Raw genomic sequence first — 17,942 nt, 5'->3', positions numbered from 1 at the left:
TCAGCCATCGTTGTTTATCATCTTCTGTACGATACGAAAATAAAGAATATAAACAATTATACAAAAGGATAGAATGATCCATCAATCCATCTGTAGACTATGGTGATATTGTCTTTACAAGGATTTCAAACTTTGACCTCTTTTAGCCTCAAATGACATTTGACCCTTACTAAGGGTAATCTACATTACATATCTAACATTCCTACTAATTGTGTTCCAGTTTTTCCGCATCTTGTACTCACCATAGGGAATCAACATCCTAAGCCTACCGAGTATGATATTTAATCAAGCTCTTTCTCCCTCACATGCTATCATAATCGCAAATATTACTTTTGCTTCCGGCGAAGAATCAAATCAGAGAGCCGGTTGGATTAGTACTTTCCTGCCGTGTTTCGTTTGAGAACTTTATGCAATTACAGCAGTGCACACCGTATCGTAAATGTTTGCCATTATTGATTTCGAATGATCAGGAAGGTTCTTGCACTAATGCAAACCTGCCTATCAAATACAAATCTTGCATTTTGCAGTTTTATATAAATGTCTCAAAAGGGCTTCAGTTTTACCGATATTAATATCAACAAATAACCTTTGATCTTTACCAATTTTAAAATAATTCTTGTGCTCACGATTACCATCGCATATATTCCATTCACCTTCTGAAGATATTGTTTTTACGAAGTTCTGCTCTTAATTTTGTAAGATGTTGGATAAAGCTTCCTTTCCCTTCAGAAAATAACAGACACCTTCTACTCAATATGATACATCCACATGCTAAGTATGAGATCTGTTGAAGATTACCTGATATTGTGTTTATTATGAATATACATTTTGACCCCCAGTGACCTCAAATGACCTTTTACATTCTCAAAAACCTCTTTGTACTCAATATGGGGTATTAAATTTATTGAAGATTCCTTGCGTGTTTACGAGCAAAGCTACATTCTTCTTGATATTTCTTAGTCCTATCTGTTAAAACGAGAGATGATTCAGCTGAATCATGTGGACTTCGTCCTCCTGCCTTTCAATTTTCAAACTTTCACATCGGATGGAAATTTTTCATAGTCCGAGTCTTCCAAAAGCTTTGCTCTAATAAAATGAAATATACAAATATGTGAATAAATACGACATAGTAAATGCATGCTTCAACACGCATTAAAACATTGTATCATAGCTCAGTGATTAGCAATTACTCTAAACACTATACATAAGCTAAGTGAGTGTGCACAAAGAACGACATGTGAAGTACAGTTTACTGATCGTAAATAAACGACGACAATTGTACTGTATAGCTTACTGACTGTACACAGACGAAAATTGTATTGCAGCTAACTGATTGTACACACATAACGACATTAGTACTGTACAGCTTACTGATTGTACACAGACGACAATTGTATTGTAGCTAACTGATTGTACACAAATAACGACATTAGTACTGTTTAGCTTACTGATTGTACATAAACGACAATTGTATTGTAGCTACCTGATTGTACACAACGAAATTAGTACTATATAGCTTACTGACTGTACACAGACGACAATTGTATTGTAGCTAACTGATTGTACACAAATAACGACATTAGTACCGTATAGCTTACTGATTGTACACAGACGACAATTGTATTGTAGCTAACTGATTGTACACACATAACGACATTAGTACTGTATAGCTTACTGGTTGTACACAGACGACAATTGTATTGTAGCTAACTGATTGTACACACATAACGACATTAATACTGTATAGCTTACTGATTGTACACAGACGACAATTGTATTGTAGCCAACTGATTGTACACAAATAACGACATAAGTACTGTATAGCTTACTGATTGTACATAGATGACAATTTTATTGTAGCTCACTGATTGTACACAAATGACGCCATTAGTACTGTATAGCTTACTGATTGTACATAGACGACAATTGTATTGTAGCTAATTGTTTGTGAACAGTTGACGACAGTTGTATTGAGGTATACTTGTAGTTGTTAGAAATTGTTTACAACACATAATATATGATGTTGTGACCTCTGAATCTAGAACATGGTTTATCAGTTCGGATAAAGTACATAATTGAACCGCAGTTTAAAGACTTACCCTTCTGTTTGGTCGGTCCGAAAAGCAAAAAATGGGTAAGAATATTAACACATACAACATTAAAATATGGAATATGATCAACATGAACAAAGACACCTAGCTTGGTCCATGTAGCAAAACACAACATTATAAACATTGAAACCGTGCGTAACGATCTGATTTGAGTTATTCTATAATTTACATTGCATTTAAAGTCAACACATACAATGAATTATAAAATTATCTTACTTAACTTTCAGCTTAACAATGTTGTAATCGCATGAGTTTAGGATCGGTGTTCTACCATGTTATCATATAAAATTCACCATGGTAACCAAACTACCTTGTTGTGAACATATCTACCATTTAAAGTCATAATCGTAGTGGCGGCATCAAGGGGGCGGGGAGGGCATAGGGGTTGGGGAGGGCAATGAGGGCATTCCCAATCATGTTTGCACCCAGGCCTCAGTCGGCTCCCCTCCCGTCTACGTTTATAGTTAATACAAATCAGTTGTTAAAGTCATAATTTGTAACCACCCCCATCCCACGCATAGCAAATACATAGCAGGTATTTATTACTTGCCTACACAGCAATTTACATCTTAAACAACTTTACTAAGTCAAAGGCAAACGTAAGAGCAACGGACAGTGGGGTACATATAGGGGCGCTATCAAAAGGACGGGCAGTTGGAGGGGAGAATCATAACTAGTTGCCAGTTTGGGTATCGTTGCTAGACTAAGTTTACTTTTGTTGATGCTTCGTAACGCCACTTCAGATGGTATACTTCAACATTTTATCTTTTAAATTGTGACTGCTTTACCCCCTAAACTTCGCTTTTGTTCATATCATTTCAGTTTTTTTTTCGGAGGTCTACTTATCTACCCAACATTTCTGTTTTTCATCTCAAAATGACGATCTCATCGAATTTTTTTTACCTCTTGTTTGATTTCTTACCAAAGAATAAGAAATTATGTCTCAAGTTATATTTAAAAATTTCGACTATTTTATATCAAACTTCTATATTCTAAATCTTTTGACTGTTTTTTTCCCTGCAAATTTAAACGACTTTACCTGAAACTTTCAAACATTTCCTCAAAAGAACGTCCTATAATTTTCAAACGGTCGACTTTATACTACGATATTTGGTTATTTCAAAATATCTACTATCTCCTCCAACATTATGACTTATGGCGTATGTGTAACAAGCAAATAATCGCTTGACTATGGTTAAGGTTTTAAAAAAAAAAATTCTCGGAAGTCTACTAGTTAAGGTTTTAAATTTAACGTACAATAAGGCTGGCATTAAGTATGACAGGGTGGTACTAAGTGTAGTAGTGTAGCCGTGTAATTTTGAAAAAATAATATATTTTGGAGTACGCGTGTGTAACAAAACAGATCATTCGAAGATTATTTTTCATTTCCAAGTACGGTTTTAAAACGGGTATTTATTTTAAGACAATACCGATGCAGCTATGCTTCTTGAGTAAATATAAGCCTGATCAAATATTGACTGGTTTAAGCCAATTTTTTCTGAAGATTTTTGCTCGATTATTATTTTTTCGAACCGTATTTTAGCAGTGCCGAAGGGGGGGGGGGGGAGGAGGACTACGTCCCGCCAGCCCACCATGCAACTGCTATCCCTATGGTCATTAAGGTAAATATTTGTCCTAACCTATTGTGGTGGAAAGGAAAAGCGAGAGGGCGGCAAGAGTGTTTTGATTTTACACTAAAAACCCATATCTCGTCCCACCAAAATATTATGGATCACATTATTGAATAGCAGAAAGTGGTATACACGTTTCCAATTGTATAAACATATACAAATCCTTACATTTAACTCTGATGTTCAATCTTTTGTTTAATAATTAGCAAGTTTACCACAACATATATTGAATCATTGCCTTTTCTTATATAAAATGATGGAAGATATAATGCGATAATAAATCTACCTTTTTCCTTTTTACTTACCACTTCTTTATTTACCCTCTCTATCTGTAATACAAGTGTAAGGCATGAAGTTCAATATTATCACCCAAATACACACATCGTGCAAACCTAGCACGGAGAGAAAATGTGCATGATTCTTTTTCTCCCGAAATTGGAAATGAACTTACTTTTTACATCTCGTATTTTGTGAATAAGCTAATTGTACAGTATCTGTTAGCCAACGGCAATCACACAAAAGTTTAATACAGAACTTAAACGTTATGTCTTTATATTGCTGTTCTGTATAATATATCTTCTGAAAAGCCGTGATGCAACCGCCCTCACCTTTCCCAGAGGTAAAACAAGATTGGACCAATTCTGAAAAATGTGAGAGTCGTTGTATGGAATATGGTGTTGTTGACTTCTACTATTCACATTTTTTTTTTGCACTGGGTTGAAAGATATTTTATTAAGTAATGTTTACTTACGATCGTTTCATATTGATGAAATTCCAGAGGACGTGATCCAGTACTCTGTGTGAATAAACATAAAACTCATGATTAGTCCATATTATTTAGCTTGATATGTAAGCAAGAAGACCTTCGTAAGAACTTGAATTTGACCATGTTATTTTGCTTGTACTATGTAAAAGTGTGTTTAAAATTGATATCTTCATATAACATAATGTTATCAGGACATACCTCCCACCGTTCATTTTCGTAACTCATTCTCAGTACTGCAGATATAACACCAGTTTGCCACTCAACTGAAAGAGACCGCAAAAGAGTTTCTTTAGTCTGGTATCTATGAAAACTTGAACATGTAAAACATTTAGTAAAAGATCGTTTTGTCTATACTGCATTCGGACTCCTTTGTTACCCCCTAAATTTACTGGCGTCCTGTTCGAAACTCATATTTGTTAAAACTCCCTTTCACATGGGACTGTGCATGTCGTCAACTGTAGTTGTACTGCGTATATGCTAACAATAGGAAGAGAAGAAGCCAATGGAAGATGCATTGATCTTGGGAGAATTATCTTAAAAGTACTACTATAGCTTGAAAAAAAAATCAACGCATAACTAACCCCTGAAAAATTATATGACGAAAATATCAACTGAACAAATATGAAAGCAATTTGCTTGGTTGCGACCCTATAGGATTAAACAATGGACTGGGACTGTATTTGTCCAGTCATGAGGTCAATAGAAATGTTAATACAATCTGTTAAACTGATTGTTAATCTCAAATGACTCGCTCCTCTACCAGTCGTTAAATAAGTAGCTTTTAGGATTTTAGATAAAGTCGTGAACAAATCTCCATTTTTCTCGAACCTGTTGAACACACGATAGCGATAATCGCATTAGTCGTTGTACTTAATCGTGTAGTTCCAATCATTTACACCATTTTATTTCACCTCATCAACAGTTATTTGTAAAGATCAATTTATTTGTAAAGATTAATTTGTTAAACTGCATTCTTACCACGTGGCTTCTTTTGTAACGTGCTCAACTTGTTCTCAAATTCAAACGGCAGCAGAATTCTTTCAATCCTGTGAGAAGTAATGGTAGTAGTTCGTCAGTTTGTTGTAATTAGATACACTAAAAGGGTCCATTAATCTTATTATAAGGCCCCCAAAGAAGTTTTTCAAGTATTCTTGTCTTTAATATCATTTTTTGTTTCCATTTCACATCTGATTCAGCCTGCTCAAACGAAGGAGCACACCACCGTATTTCTTTGGTAGATAAATCAATCAATTCGCTTAATATATATCTTATGTGTAAGTAAGCACGATATGGTGCGACATGTTGCTGAAACGTCTTCACATATAGATATACTCTAACAGGAATTATTTCAATAAGTTGGTAAATTAAATAAATTTAATTCTTTCTCAGACCATCTGAATAATAGTCGACTGATCATTATAAATATGCTTACTTTATCTTGGTTGGTTTACGTCCGTGACAGGCATATTTCAGGATATTTATCCATTCGGTAATGTCCAATTGCTGCCATTTCTGGTTTACAATGTCCAATGTTTTCAAAGTGTTAAGCGGAGGTAAAACTGCTCCAGAGCTAAGATTGATAGCTTCACCTTGTTCTTGAACTGACGTAAAGCTGTCTTGCAGTATAATCCATTCAATGTCAACCTATTCAAGAAATTAACTACATAATAACTTTGAGAATCATGAATGAGGAACCTCAAAAAACTATCAGCATTAGTTATCAGAATGGTTTACAAAGTAATTCAAGGATTGACCAACAGGAATATAGTTTACAATTGCTATAGCAATCTAAGGTGTATCGTATCGTGTAAAATGAATCCTAACATGAAAATTGAAAATTGCAACAAGACAGTTGTCTTAAATTAGCTGTTTTTTATGTTTATATTTATGATATTGATATTAAGATGCCTGGTGTTCTTGGCTCGATGGTTCTATTTAATTAAGTAATGCCTGTACGTTTAGTTCTAGATAAGTATGCCCCAAACAAGTTGTGGATCGGAAAGTAACAGGCTAAATGGCAATGGAGATGAACGGCAACCAAAGGAAAATGGCTCACCTCTGTGCCACAAAAAAAGTTTCTTTCATTAAACACATTTGTTTCACATCTTATTCACATCTTAACCGCCTTAAACTTTAGCATTTGAATGTTAAAAATTATTATTCACAAATATGCAACAAATTTACATATTTCATGATAGTTATTCGACATTACGAAGTCCATTATTTTACATTACTTTTGACATGTTGAAACGGTTAACATATTGGACATCACTTGTTAGATGTACAAATGAACCTAGTGTATAGTGTGGCTATTGTTTTATTTTGAAATCATAACAAAATTACATGAAATAATGAATGTAACTCTCTACGTATCGGTCACCTTTATTCTTACTCCCTCATATTTTCAGACCTTTCCATCACCTATCATGGTTTGACAAAAGAACATCAAGCTTAGACACATCATTTCTATATTGCCTTTTGACACTGAATCGAAAGTAAAGTAATATATCAGTAATTCTTTTAAAATGTTTTTTTCACCTGTTCATCGGATGCTTCCTTCAACCTCTTCACTATCTCATCATGCGTATCTCGAGTTTGGTCGTTCCTAATTTTAACTTTCTTACACCACTCTTTAAAATGAAAGAATAACCAGAATGCAAAAATGCACATTGGTTTCGATGATGTAACATTCAGCTATTTTCTTCATGAATCTGACGTAATGTTTAGTACAACATACTTGATATTATTAATACAGTGAAAAGCAATGCGATGTGACAAAAAATAAATTCACAATGACACATGCTGTCCTGAAAAGACAATTGACCTAAACAACAAGCTTTTTGTACTTAATGTGATAGACACATCAACATACTAAATATGGCATCAGTCCTTGTTGAAATATTGTGTAAAACAATGTAAATCAATGTATTACAATTACATACCAAATATGATATCTGTCCAAGCTTCCCTTACGATTTTATGTTTAGGAAAATGTGATAGTGTGAAAAGACATGTAAGAGGGTACTGAAGTTAATGTTTGGCATTTGATGACTTCAAATGACCTTTGACCTACACCAATAGCCATAATAGGTTCCTTAAATTTATTATGGTACATCTGCAAACCAAATATGAGATCTGTCCTTTCTTGCAATATCATGTTTATCAAGGTTGTCACGATTTGACCTGTTGTCCCCAAGTGACCTTTGACCCACACCAAAACTTTAGGCTTTCTGTACTCAATGTGGTACGTCTGCACACTAAATATGAATTGGTCCGATATACTCTTCTTGAGATATCTTGTTTACAAGGTTTCTAAATTTGACCTCTGGTGAGCCCAAAAGACCTTTGACCTACACCAAAAACAATAGGCTTGTTGTGTTCAATGGGGTACATCTAGACACTAAATATGTCTGCCCATGCTTCCTTTTTTGAGATATCGTGTTTACATGGTTTTGACAATTTGACCCCTAGCGACCCTTAATGGTCTTTGACCTCCACGGAAAACAATAGGCTTCCTGTACTGAATGTGGTACTTCTACACACTGAATATGAGGTCTGCCCAAGCTTCCTTTCTTGAGCTATTGTCTTGACAAAGTTTTCACAATTTGACCTCGGTGATCCGAAATGACCTTTGACCTCCACAGAAAACAAAAGGCTTCTTGTACTCAATGTGGTACTTCTACACATTAAATATGAGGTTTGCCCAAGCTTCCTATTATGAGCTATGGTGTTAACAAGGTTTTCACAATTTGACCACTAGTGACCCTAATAATCTTTGACCTCCACAGAAAACAATAGGCTTCTTGTGCTCAATGTGTTTACACACCAAATATGAGGTCTGCCCAAGCTTCCCTTGTTGAGATATTGTGTTTACAAGGTTTCCACATTTTGACCCCTGGTGACACCAAATGACCTTGACCTCCTCAGAAAACAATAGGCTTCTTGTACTCAATGTGGTACATCTACAAATCAAACATGAAGTTGGTCCAACTTCCCGTCTTGAGATATCCTGTTTACAAGACTGGCGTCACAAATGCATACATACGCATAAATACACACATACGCCATCATGAATGCAAAGGTTACGATATTTATCGAAACCAAAAAGTCGATTAATGAGTAGCAACATTACACTCGTATTCTATTTCATTTTGGGTCACTTTAAATTAAACTTATATGCATGTGCAGTACAGAAAAACTTGTGAATCCAAACTGAGAAAGCATCGCTTCTGACATCAAAGATAAATACACAGTAATTGAAAGTTGTAAGTAATCCATGAATTAACCAACTAAATATAGATAGCTTTGATACCTTTTAATGTTTCTTCTTTCACCTTTTCCCCAGGATTGAGTAGTTGCTGTTGTGTTATACTCAGTTCTTGTGTGGAATTACGATCTACTGCAGATAAGATATAAACTGTATAACTTATCTGAGGAATGCAAGCTGTAGTTCTAACAGCGAAAATAAAAGTATTAATAAATAAAGACACAAGTTTCAAACGGCATACGTTAGGTAAGATAATATATAGTTATGTACATAACTTGACGCCTGAGATTTGTGGGATGTGAGTCACTCGTTTTCACGGAAACTGCATTGACAACTTGAACTCTGATCTAAAGAAATGACGTGTACCACTCTCTATGTGAATTTAGTGATGAATCAATATACAAAGTGATCATCTCATTGTTATAGTGCTGATGATAGGAATACAGCCAAAGCATGACTTGTTCTCAGTCGGTGAGACTTAAAATACTTTGTAAACGGATCTACTCTGTTAATTGCCTAGTTCTATGTCAGCATGTTTATGTATAGAAACGTTTAAATAGCACAATCTATTTAATCTATTCAATATATCTAATATTTCTAATTTCTCTTTTTTTTTCTAATTTCTCTAATCTAACTAACCTATCAAATCTATCCGATCTATCCAATTTATCGGATCTATTTCATATATTTAATATATTCAATCTATTTCACCTATCTGATCTATTTCATCTATTTTATCTAGTTCATCTACTTCACCTATTGCATCTGTTTCATCTATTTCATATATTTCATATATTAATCATTCATTTCACCTGTTTTATCCGTTTAATTTTACGTTTAATCATCCGTTTAATATATTTCATCTGTTCATCTATATATGCTATATTTAGTTTTCATTTTTTGGCTATTGCATCTATTTATGCTATTTCATCGATTTATGCTATTTCATATTTAAATCGTTCATGTTGATAACATATACCTCGTTGACTAAAGTCTGATTTTGGGCTGTGTGTCTTAACGAATAAGTTATGCAGCCATTTTTTCTGGTCAATAGCTTAACAAAAATCTATGCTATTCCATCTATTTATGTTATTTTACTTATTAATGCTATTTAATGTGTTGATCTTACATGCTGATAACGTATCTCGTTGACTAAAGTCTTGACTAAAGTATGATTTGGACTGTGTGTCTTAACGAATAAGTTATGAAGTTATTTTTTCTGGTCAATAGCTTAAAAAATTGTATATGCTATTTCATCTATTTATCACGTGATAGAACATGGATCACAGGAAAACATTTCCAGAATTCTATACCAGGAAGGGTTAAGAAGTCATAAAGAACATCTGGGAGAGGCTAAGTCAAATGAATATGGGGCATGTAATATGTGAGAAATGCCCTATTATTGCTTTGGAAGACCCTCATCCCACCCCTCAAGCTAGTGTACGGGGGGTGCAATCTGCAGGGGATGCCCTAGCAATGGAAGACCTTCCTGATTAAAGTTTACGGGGGAGGGGGTGTAATCTGCATGGGATGCCATATTATTGCAATGCAAGGCCCCCATCCCACCCTCAAGCTAGTGTACGGGGATGTAATTTGCATGGTCTGCCCTATTATTGCAATGGAATACCCTCATCCCACCCCTCATGCTACTGTACGCGTTTGCAATCTGACCCCCTCTTTATAGTGTACTGGGTGTGTATTGTACAGGGGATGCCCTACTATTGCAATGGAAGACCCTCCTCATGATAGTGTACCTGGGATGTCATCAGCAGGGAATGCCCTATTATTGCAATGGAAGACCCCAACCCCACCCCTCATGCTACAAGTCGGAGTTAACACAATGTCTTATCAATGATGGGAACATGGAATAGCCGTTAGAGGGGCAAGTAAAGGCTAAACGAGATATTCAGGTGTCACATATTGCAATGGCTTCGAAGTATTTAAGTATAAATTAATTAAGCAGAGATACCCGATCGGGAAAACTGATTTTACAGTCTAGAGTTATCTAAGTTAGCCTCGACAACAGTCTGATTGCAAAAGAAACCATAACCGAAAATCAATCAGTCAATTAAACAGGAGTCTATTAGATACTTCAGAGTAAGCTTGATATTTACTGATTAATCAGTAAATTACCTTTACGTCGATAGAGGAAGACTCCGATGAAAATCAATAACAACAAGAACACAAAGAACACAACAACTACACCAATCCAACCAGTTCGTCCTTCCTCCTCTGAAATGCCAAGAGAAATGGTCAAACATGAACATCAACAATTCCAAATACAAGTTGACATCATCTCCAGATAACATATCAACACAGATATGTTTAATAGGTTCATGGTAGCCCAAACATGCATGTGAATGATTTATAGGGGTATATCAAATCGGTATCATGAACTATACACCGTATAAAAGTAAAAGTACATATTAGTTATTTTTTAATACTATAACACTTTATCAGCAACACTTCTCCTTCAATTCCAAATCAAAATAAGATAAACATTCTTTAAGTTCAGGTTTACTTAGTAAACTGGCACACCACATAGAATTGAACCTGCAAATACATAGTATTTGGGTAGTTCTCGCCTTTAACTTAGTTCTTACCTTGAAAAGTTACATCAGTTGATGCAAATTTCGTTGTAACACCGTCAGTGCTATAAACACACGTGTATGTGCCAAGGGTAGGTTTTCCAGCCGTGTTAATGACAAGAGAGCTATTTTGCAATGTGAACCCATCAGGGATCATAACTTCACTCATACTTTTAGTTCCAAACGCTATGATTTCTTCCGTCTGACCCACTTTTTTCCATACAAAGAATGACACATCTTTCCCGCAGTTCATAACCACTTTTTCATTAGGTGTTACAAGCAGATGTTGGCTAGATGCTTCCAGTGTCCCGCTTTCAACCAGTATCGTAATTTCAGTGTTACCTACCTCAGACACATCGCTTCTCGCTGCACAGACGAATACACGTAATGAGAGAGAGGTTTGTAACGAAATATTCACAACAGTATGGTAAGATTGTAATTCATTGACACTGGTCGTTACAGATTTCGACTGAGAAGAGATCTGTTCATCCTCAGTGTTAGTTCTTAACTTCCATGACAAATCATCTAATACTTCACCTACTCGTAAAACATTACAACTTAAACTTGAAGCAACGTTTAATTCTAAAAAGCATAATGATTTCTGGTCACATCCAGTAGCATCAATGGTTGGGTATGGTTCATGTGGTTTGTCTGCAAATTTTGAAAGGAGAGACGTATTAAAATAATAGTCTCCAGCCAAAAAGTATTAGGCATGGTTATATGGTATTTTATTAATTGTGTTGGGTTTACTAACAATTAAAGGTGGCAGGGAAGTCGGTATTCTTTGTTAAATATTCCAATAGGAAATGTAAGTTTAAACTTGTTCCACACAAAGATATTATAGTTAGATGATAAGCTGAAAATACTATGTTACCGACTGTAATTACCAAATGACATCCAGTTGTCAGGTGGACACTGCATATTATTTATATTTATTCATAGCTTCATTATAGGGTCTTAATGTGATTAAGTGTAGTTAGAACGTTAGATATATATATATATATATATATATATATATATAAACATATACATATATATATATATATATATATATATATATATATATATATATATATATATATATATATATATATATATATATATATATATATATATATATATATATATATATATATATATATATACTCACTTTGAAAGTGGCTTCAGTGCTAATGGTATTTCAGTAATGTAACTTTTTACACTGTTGAACCATTGCAACTCTATTGAAGTGGGCTTGTGTATGGTTTTTATGCGGACAGAGTCTCACTTTTCTCTTTTTTCATCGTTTGTATTATAACATATGAGTGAGTGAGTAGATGAATAAAGAGATGGATTGATGAATGAAAAAAAAAACGATGACTTCTTTTATTGTCAGCTAAAGGGAGACATGTCAGAAACATGATAACGAGATATGCTAGGAGAATGTGATGATCATCGAGGAATCCTTTACCAAGCTTTTATTCGTTAATAAACGCAAACGATTTCTGAGAAGAAATCGCCAAATAGTAGGCGTAAAATTGGTCATTGGCTGGATTGTTCTCTTATCGGAGGATGACTTGAGGTTGAATATTTACATGAGCTAGAGAAATGTACAGATAAGGGTTCGGAGATCAAACGAACAGGCGTGTATCTAAAACTTATGCGAGGGATTTAGCTGAGTTATGCTTATGACGTGTTTCGTTGGGCTCTATCAAGCGCCAGTCGAAATGTTGAACCTATTATTGTTTTTTTTCTGTGGATTCCACGTTGCATTGTGCTCTATCTCTTCGCTCCAAACTCTGAACTCGGTCCAGTTTTTCGACAGATATGGATATTGTTGTCAAAGAAATCGACTTACCGTAGACAACTACACGGACATATTCAACGATTGGATCATCTTCTGTAGTAGCCAATGTTGATACAACGAAATAAGTATTATGTTGGGTGGAAACTTTGTTGATAACAAGAGATCCATCAGGTTGAACACCGTATTCTCCGGACTCGTTTCCGGGATCAAATACATAACCTTCTCTGTGGGAAATTAGTTGTCGATCTTCGCTAGTCAAATTGGACGAGTTGTACCAAACTGTTCCATATAAACCACCAGGAAAGTTGCAGGATATTATACCTTTCTTTCCCAATAGCAGATATTGCGGAGTCTGGCACTTATCTGATGAGACAACCGTGTCTGTAATTGAAGAAAAAAAACGTTTACCTTGTTCCATGTCAAATGAAAGTTGTAGTATATTTTTCACACAGACCGAGTTCCATTCTCCAGTCCAAAATGTATAAATTGTTAAGTCTAAGGAACATAAAACCATCATATGAAATTGTAATGAATTTTGCGTTGCATTCAACTACAGTTAAAACAATACCATGCAATTGACATCCTTACCCAAACAGAACAGCATCTCCACGTTGCATTTCCATCAGTTTGCCAGACACATTCACCACATTTATAAAGGTCACCACCTCCAACCCATACCTGACAATTCGTCCCTCCCAATGCTGGGCGTATGCATGTGATGTGATTGAGTAAGTACTTCTCCAGACATATAGGAAGTCTTAATACCGGAATGCAGGTCTTTCATTTCATATCTTGTATCTTTATGTAAACACGTAACCCTTCCTTCTCCCTTACATATATAACCTACCGCAGTCCCCCAGTCTTTTTTTCATCGTTTGTATAATAAACATATGAGTGAGTGAGTAGATGAATAAATGGATGGATTGATGAATGAACAAACCCCCTATTGACTTCTTTTATTGTCATCTAAAGGGAGACATGTCTGAAACATGATAACGAGATATGATAGGAGAATGTGATGATCACCGAGGAATCCTTTACCAAGCTTTTATTCGTTATAAACGCGAACGATTTCTGAGAAGAAATCTCCAAACAGTAGGTATAAAAATGGTCATTGGCTGGATTGTTTTCTTATTAGAGGATGACTTGATGTTGAATATTTACATGAGCTAGAGAAATGTACAGAAAAGGGTTCGGAGATCAAACGAACAGGCGCGTTATTAAAACTTATGGGAGGGATTTCCCTGTGTTATGCTTATGACGTGTTTCGTTGGGCTCTATCAAGCGCCAGTCGAAATGTTGAACCTCTTACAGTTTCTTTTTCTGTGGATTCCACGTTGCATTGTGCTCTTCGTTCCAAACTCTGAACTCGGTCCATTGTTTCGACAGATATGCATGTTGTTATCAAATAAATCGACTTACCGTAGACAACTACACGGACATATTCAACGATTGGATCATCTTCTGTAGTCGCCAATGTCGATACACCGAAATAAGTATTATGTTGGGTGGAAACTTTGTTGATAACAAGAGATCCATCAGGTTGAACACCGTATTCTCCGGACTCGTATCCGGGTCCAAATACATAACCTTCTATGTTGGAAATTAGTTGTCGATCTTCGCTAGTCAAATTAGACGAGTTGTACCAAACTGTTCCATATAAATCACCAGGAAAGTTGCAGGATATTATACCTTTCTTTCCCAACTGCAGATATTGCGGAGTCTGGCACTTATCTGATGAGACAACCGTTCCTGTTATTGAAGAAAAAAGACGTTTATCTTTTCATATTAAATGAAAGTTGTAGTATATTTTTCTCTCAGACCGAGTTCCATTCTCCAGTCCAAAATGTGTAAATTGTTAAGTCTAAGGAACATAGAACCATCATATGAAATTGTAATGAATTTTGCCTTGCATTCAACTACAATTAAAAAATACCATTCAATTGACATCCTACCCCAAACAGAATAGCATCCTCCACATTGCATTTCCATCAGTTTGCCAGACACATTCACCACATTTATAAAGGTTACCAACCCCAACCTTTAGCTGACAATTCGTCCCTCCCAATGCTGGGCGTATGCATGTGATGTGATTGAGTAAGTACTTCTCTAGGCATAGGAAGTCTTAATACTGGAATGCAGGTCTTTCATTTCACTTATTGTATCTTTATGTAAACATGTAACCCTTCCTTCTCCCATACATATATAACCCACCGCAGCCCCCACTCTCCGAGTTAAAATGCGGTACCCGGTACTGGATCTTACCACTTAAAATGCACCAAAGGATAGCAGGGATCACAAAAAGGTTTGTTGTAGACATCTGAGAAATAAAAAAAAGACATTTAATTGTACTCCTGACATAAATTGAACGTGGGACATCATCAAAGAATGAAAATCAGGCCTGGTATTCAGAATGGCCCTCCACAGACCTGTGGGCACGGATTGCTGTGGAATAATTTAAGATAATTTCCAATCTATAATCTACGGATGAGATTTCTGTTGGTTTTTATTACAAAATTTAATGATAAAACAAACCCATTTTGTTATACTTGCTATGAAACGCTGCAAAGGCATACACCTTTAAAGGACCTATTGATGGACATGCAGATGTGCAGAACAGAGACAGGCATTAGACTCAGAGATGATGGTAGGGAAGGGGGGATCCTTCGATTTTGGGCTAGAGGATTGAACCCTTAACTCCATACGTTAGGTCTAAAGGCAATGTAGTGCTTTACAATACTTTTAACTTATTTTCTTTGAGTGTCTTGTTCCCGGAGGAGGGGTCTATTAAAGAAGATTCTAAACATTTACCGCCGATGGACTTTGGGGTTTGGGTGCTGCGCTCTCCCACCCCCACCCTCCAGTCTTGTCACACACCAACGATAGGATAACCGTTGCTTCCTACTTATAGGTCGACCATTTGTATAGTAAGTCACGAGCAAGGTTGCAAAAGAACCCTTTCTTCGATAGAATTTGAAACTTAATATCCTCCATATCACTGTAATCACTTGTTTTCATATGTTTGTCTTTGGGGTTGTTTTTCACTAACCTCCAGTTAATTTTCAAGGAAATACAATAAAATCAAATAAGTGAGGTAATATCCAGAAATTAATGCTCATAGAAAATGTGAGTTGCTACGAAGTGCAAAATATGTCGTCTTTGACTCTTTGACAACTGTATAGTTAAAATGGGTCAGGTTGAAAAAACTAATTTTGTATTGTAGTAGAGATCTGATGTTTGTACAATACATCCAGGAGGTATTGACAATGACCGTGACACGTGATGTGAGCTTGAATAGCAATAACAGGACTCAAAAAGCCTGTTTAATGGCAAAACATTACAATGGAAATCTCAAACTTTGATTGAGTTTTGATTGATTTGAGTAATTTAACATTAAATAACTACAAACTAGGCAAACTACTCCAAACACGTTTTGTGAGGGTCGAGCAACAGCCGTCAGTGATTTGACACGGAATGACAGAGAAATGAAACTTTTTGTCCTTACTAAGTCAACAGATATGCACTGATGCCCATCTTACTTAACTAGGTATAGCAACGTGTCTCTTTAACCTAAACCCGCGCTATCATTGTATGATCGGAGACACCATTTACAATGAAACTTGTTATTTACCAAACTTCCTATGTTTATCTTACTTTGGTTCCTTCACAAATGGGCTAACAATTGCAGATTTCACAATAAATTTAACTCAGTCATATAATGTTCACTCAATGTTTTCCAGTAAGACTGCGTTTGCAATAGTGATTTATAGTTATGAGTCATGTAAATGAAATAAACATACCATATCAAAGCTGCAAAAGGATTACCAAATTACAGAGTAGTACACAACGGACCTTTAATCCAGTTGTAGAAAGGAATCTTCACTCGGTTAGACTAGTCGAGTACACAAGCTTACTTTGACTTCGACACAACCTAATGCAGCCTACGCCTATGTAAAAACGAAACTTAGAGGTAGCCTACAAGCACTAAGCTAGGCTACGTCTCTTTGTGTACTGGGTTTAGACAGTATCGCCTTCCAATCTAGAACCATCATTACCGGATAGAAATAACGAGATGTTAACGGTACAAAGTCTAATCAAACCAAAATCAACACAACGATACGCGTTGCACAGATCATTCGTATGGAACGCCGAAATACCACAGGATCTGAAAGTACCCAAAACAGGATGTGCTATACAACCAAGGAGATTCTGCCAGGAACCTCCTTGCTACAACCCCTAACAGGTCGTGCTACTACTCCTGACTGAAGATACTTCTGTAAAAAGGTGGCTCTGCTACTATCTTTAACAGAAGACGCTACTTCAACTTCAGACGGCGATGCTACTATAACTTTGCGGCGTTACTACTACCCTAATCGGAAGGTGCTACAATTCCAAATTGGAGTCACTACTACCCCAAACAAGAGTTGCTAATAAGCTGTAACTACGAAACGATTCCAAAACAAGTTTCCTTGAACTATAATCATTAAACGCTTCGTTATTCCTTTTGGGGATATATGCTCTTACCGTTTAGCTGAATTTAATTTAAAATGTTGCCGCAGTATATGTCACTTGATGGGTATATATCTTTGCTAAACGTTTTGTCAAGCTTTGGCAAAATTTAGAACATTGATCATTAATCTACCTTACGGTCATTGGTGTATCTGGTTTAATTTTTTTAGCAAAGGGTCTATTTGTTGGGTGACCTTCTGGTGAGGTCACTCAATTAGCAATTTCGTTATCACGATCTACTCTAGAGAAATGCCATATGAGAAGTTGTGACAATCTGCATTTGT

The 17,942-nt window shown here is 35.8% G+C and overlaps 1 protein-coding gene across 1 annotated transcript; it reads right to left on the bottom strand.

The window, feature by feature from the left end:
- Window positions 1-17,158, bottom strand: LOC139983729 (uncharacterized). The gene is made up of 14 exons (XM_071997461.1): window positions 16,950-17,158; window positions 15,415-15,469; window positions 14,572-14,901; window positions 13,201-13,530; window positions 11,379-12,014; window positions 10,909-11,007; window positions 8,821-8,907; window positions 7,047-7,138; window positions 5,941-6,152; window positions 5,487-5,554; window positions 4,707-4,771; window positions 4,494-4,538; window positions 4,048-4,071; window positions 1-24 (listed from the first exon to the last, which is right to left on the bottom strand). The coding sequence occupies exons 1-14, from the start codon at window positions 16,950-16,952 to the stop codon at window positions 1-3; spliced, it is 2,070 nt and encodes a 689-aa protein (XP_071853562.1). The 5' UTR covers window positions 16,953-17,158.
- Window positions 17,159-17,942: the final 784 nt, after the last annotated feature.

This window comes from Apostichopus japonicus, chromosome 16 (assembly GCF_037975245.1).
Source record: "Apostichopus japonicus isolate 1M-3 chromosome 16, ASM3797524v1, whole genome shotgun sequence".
In the NCBI taxonomy this organism is placed as follows: Eukaryota; Metazoa; Echinodermata; class Holothuroidea; order Aspidochirotida; family Stichopodidae; genus Apostichopus; species Apostichopus japonicus.
This window is presented reverse-complemented; position numbering and strand designations above follow the sequence as displayed.

Coding starts and splice junctions, on each gene's coding strand:
- LOC139983729 (XM_071997461.1), bottom strand. Junction 11,008..11,378: donor AACTGATGTAACTTTTCAAG/GTAAGAACTAAG, acceptor TTGGCATTTCAG/AGGAGGAAGGACGAACTGGT. Junction 4,072..4,493: donor TTCATCAATATGAAACGATC/GTAAGTAAACAT, acceptor CTTGTATTACAG/ATAGAGAGGGTAAATAAAGA.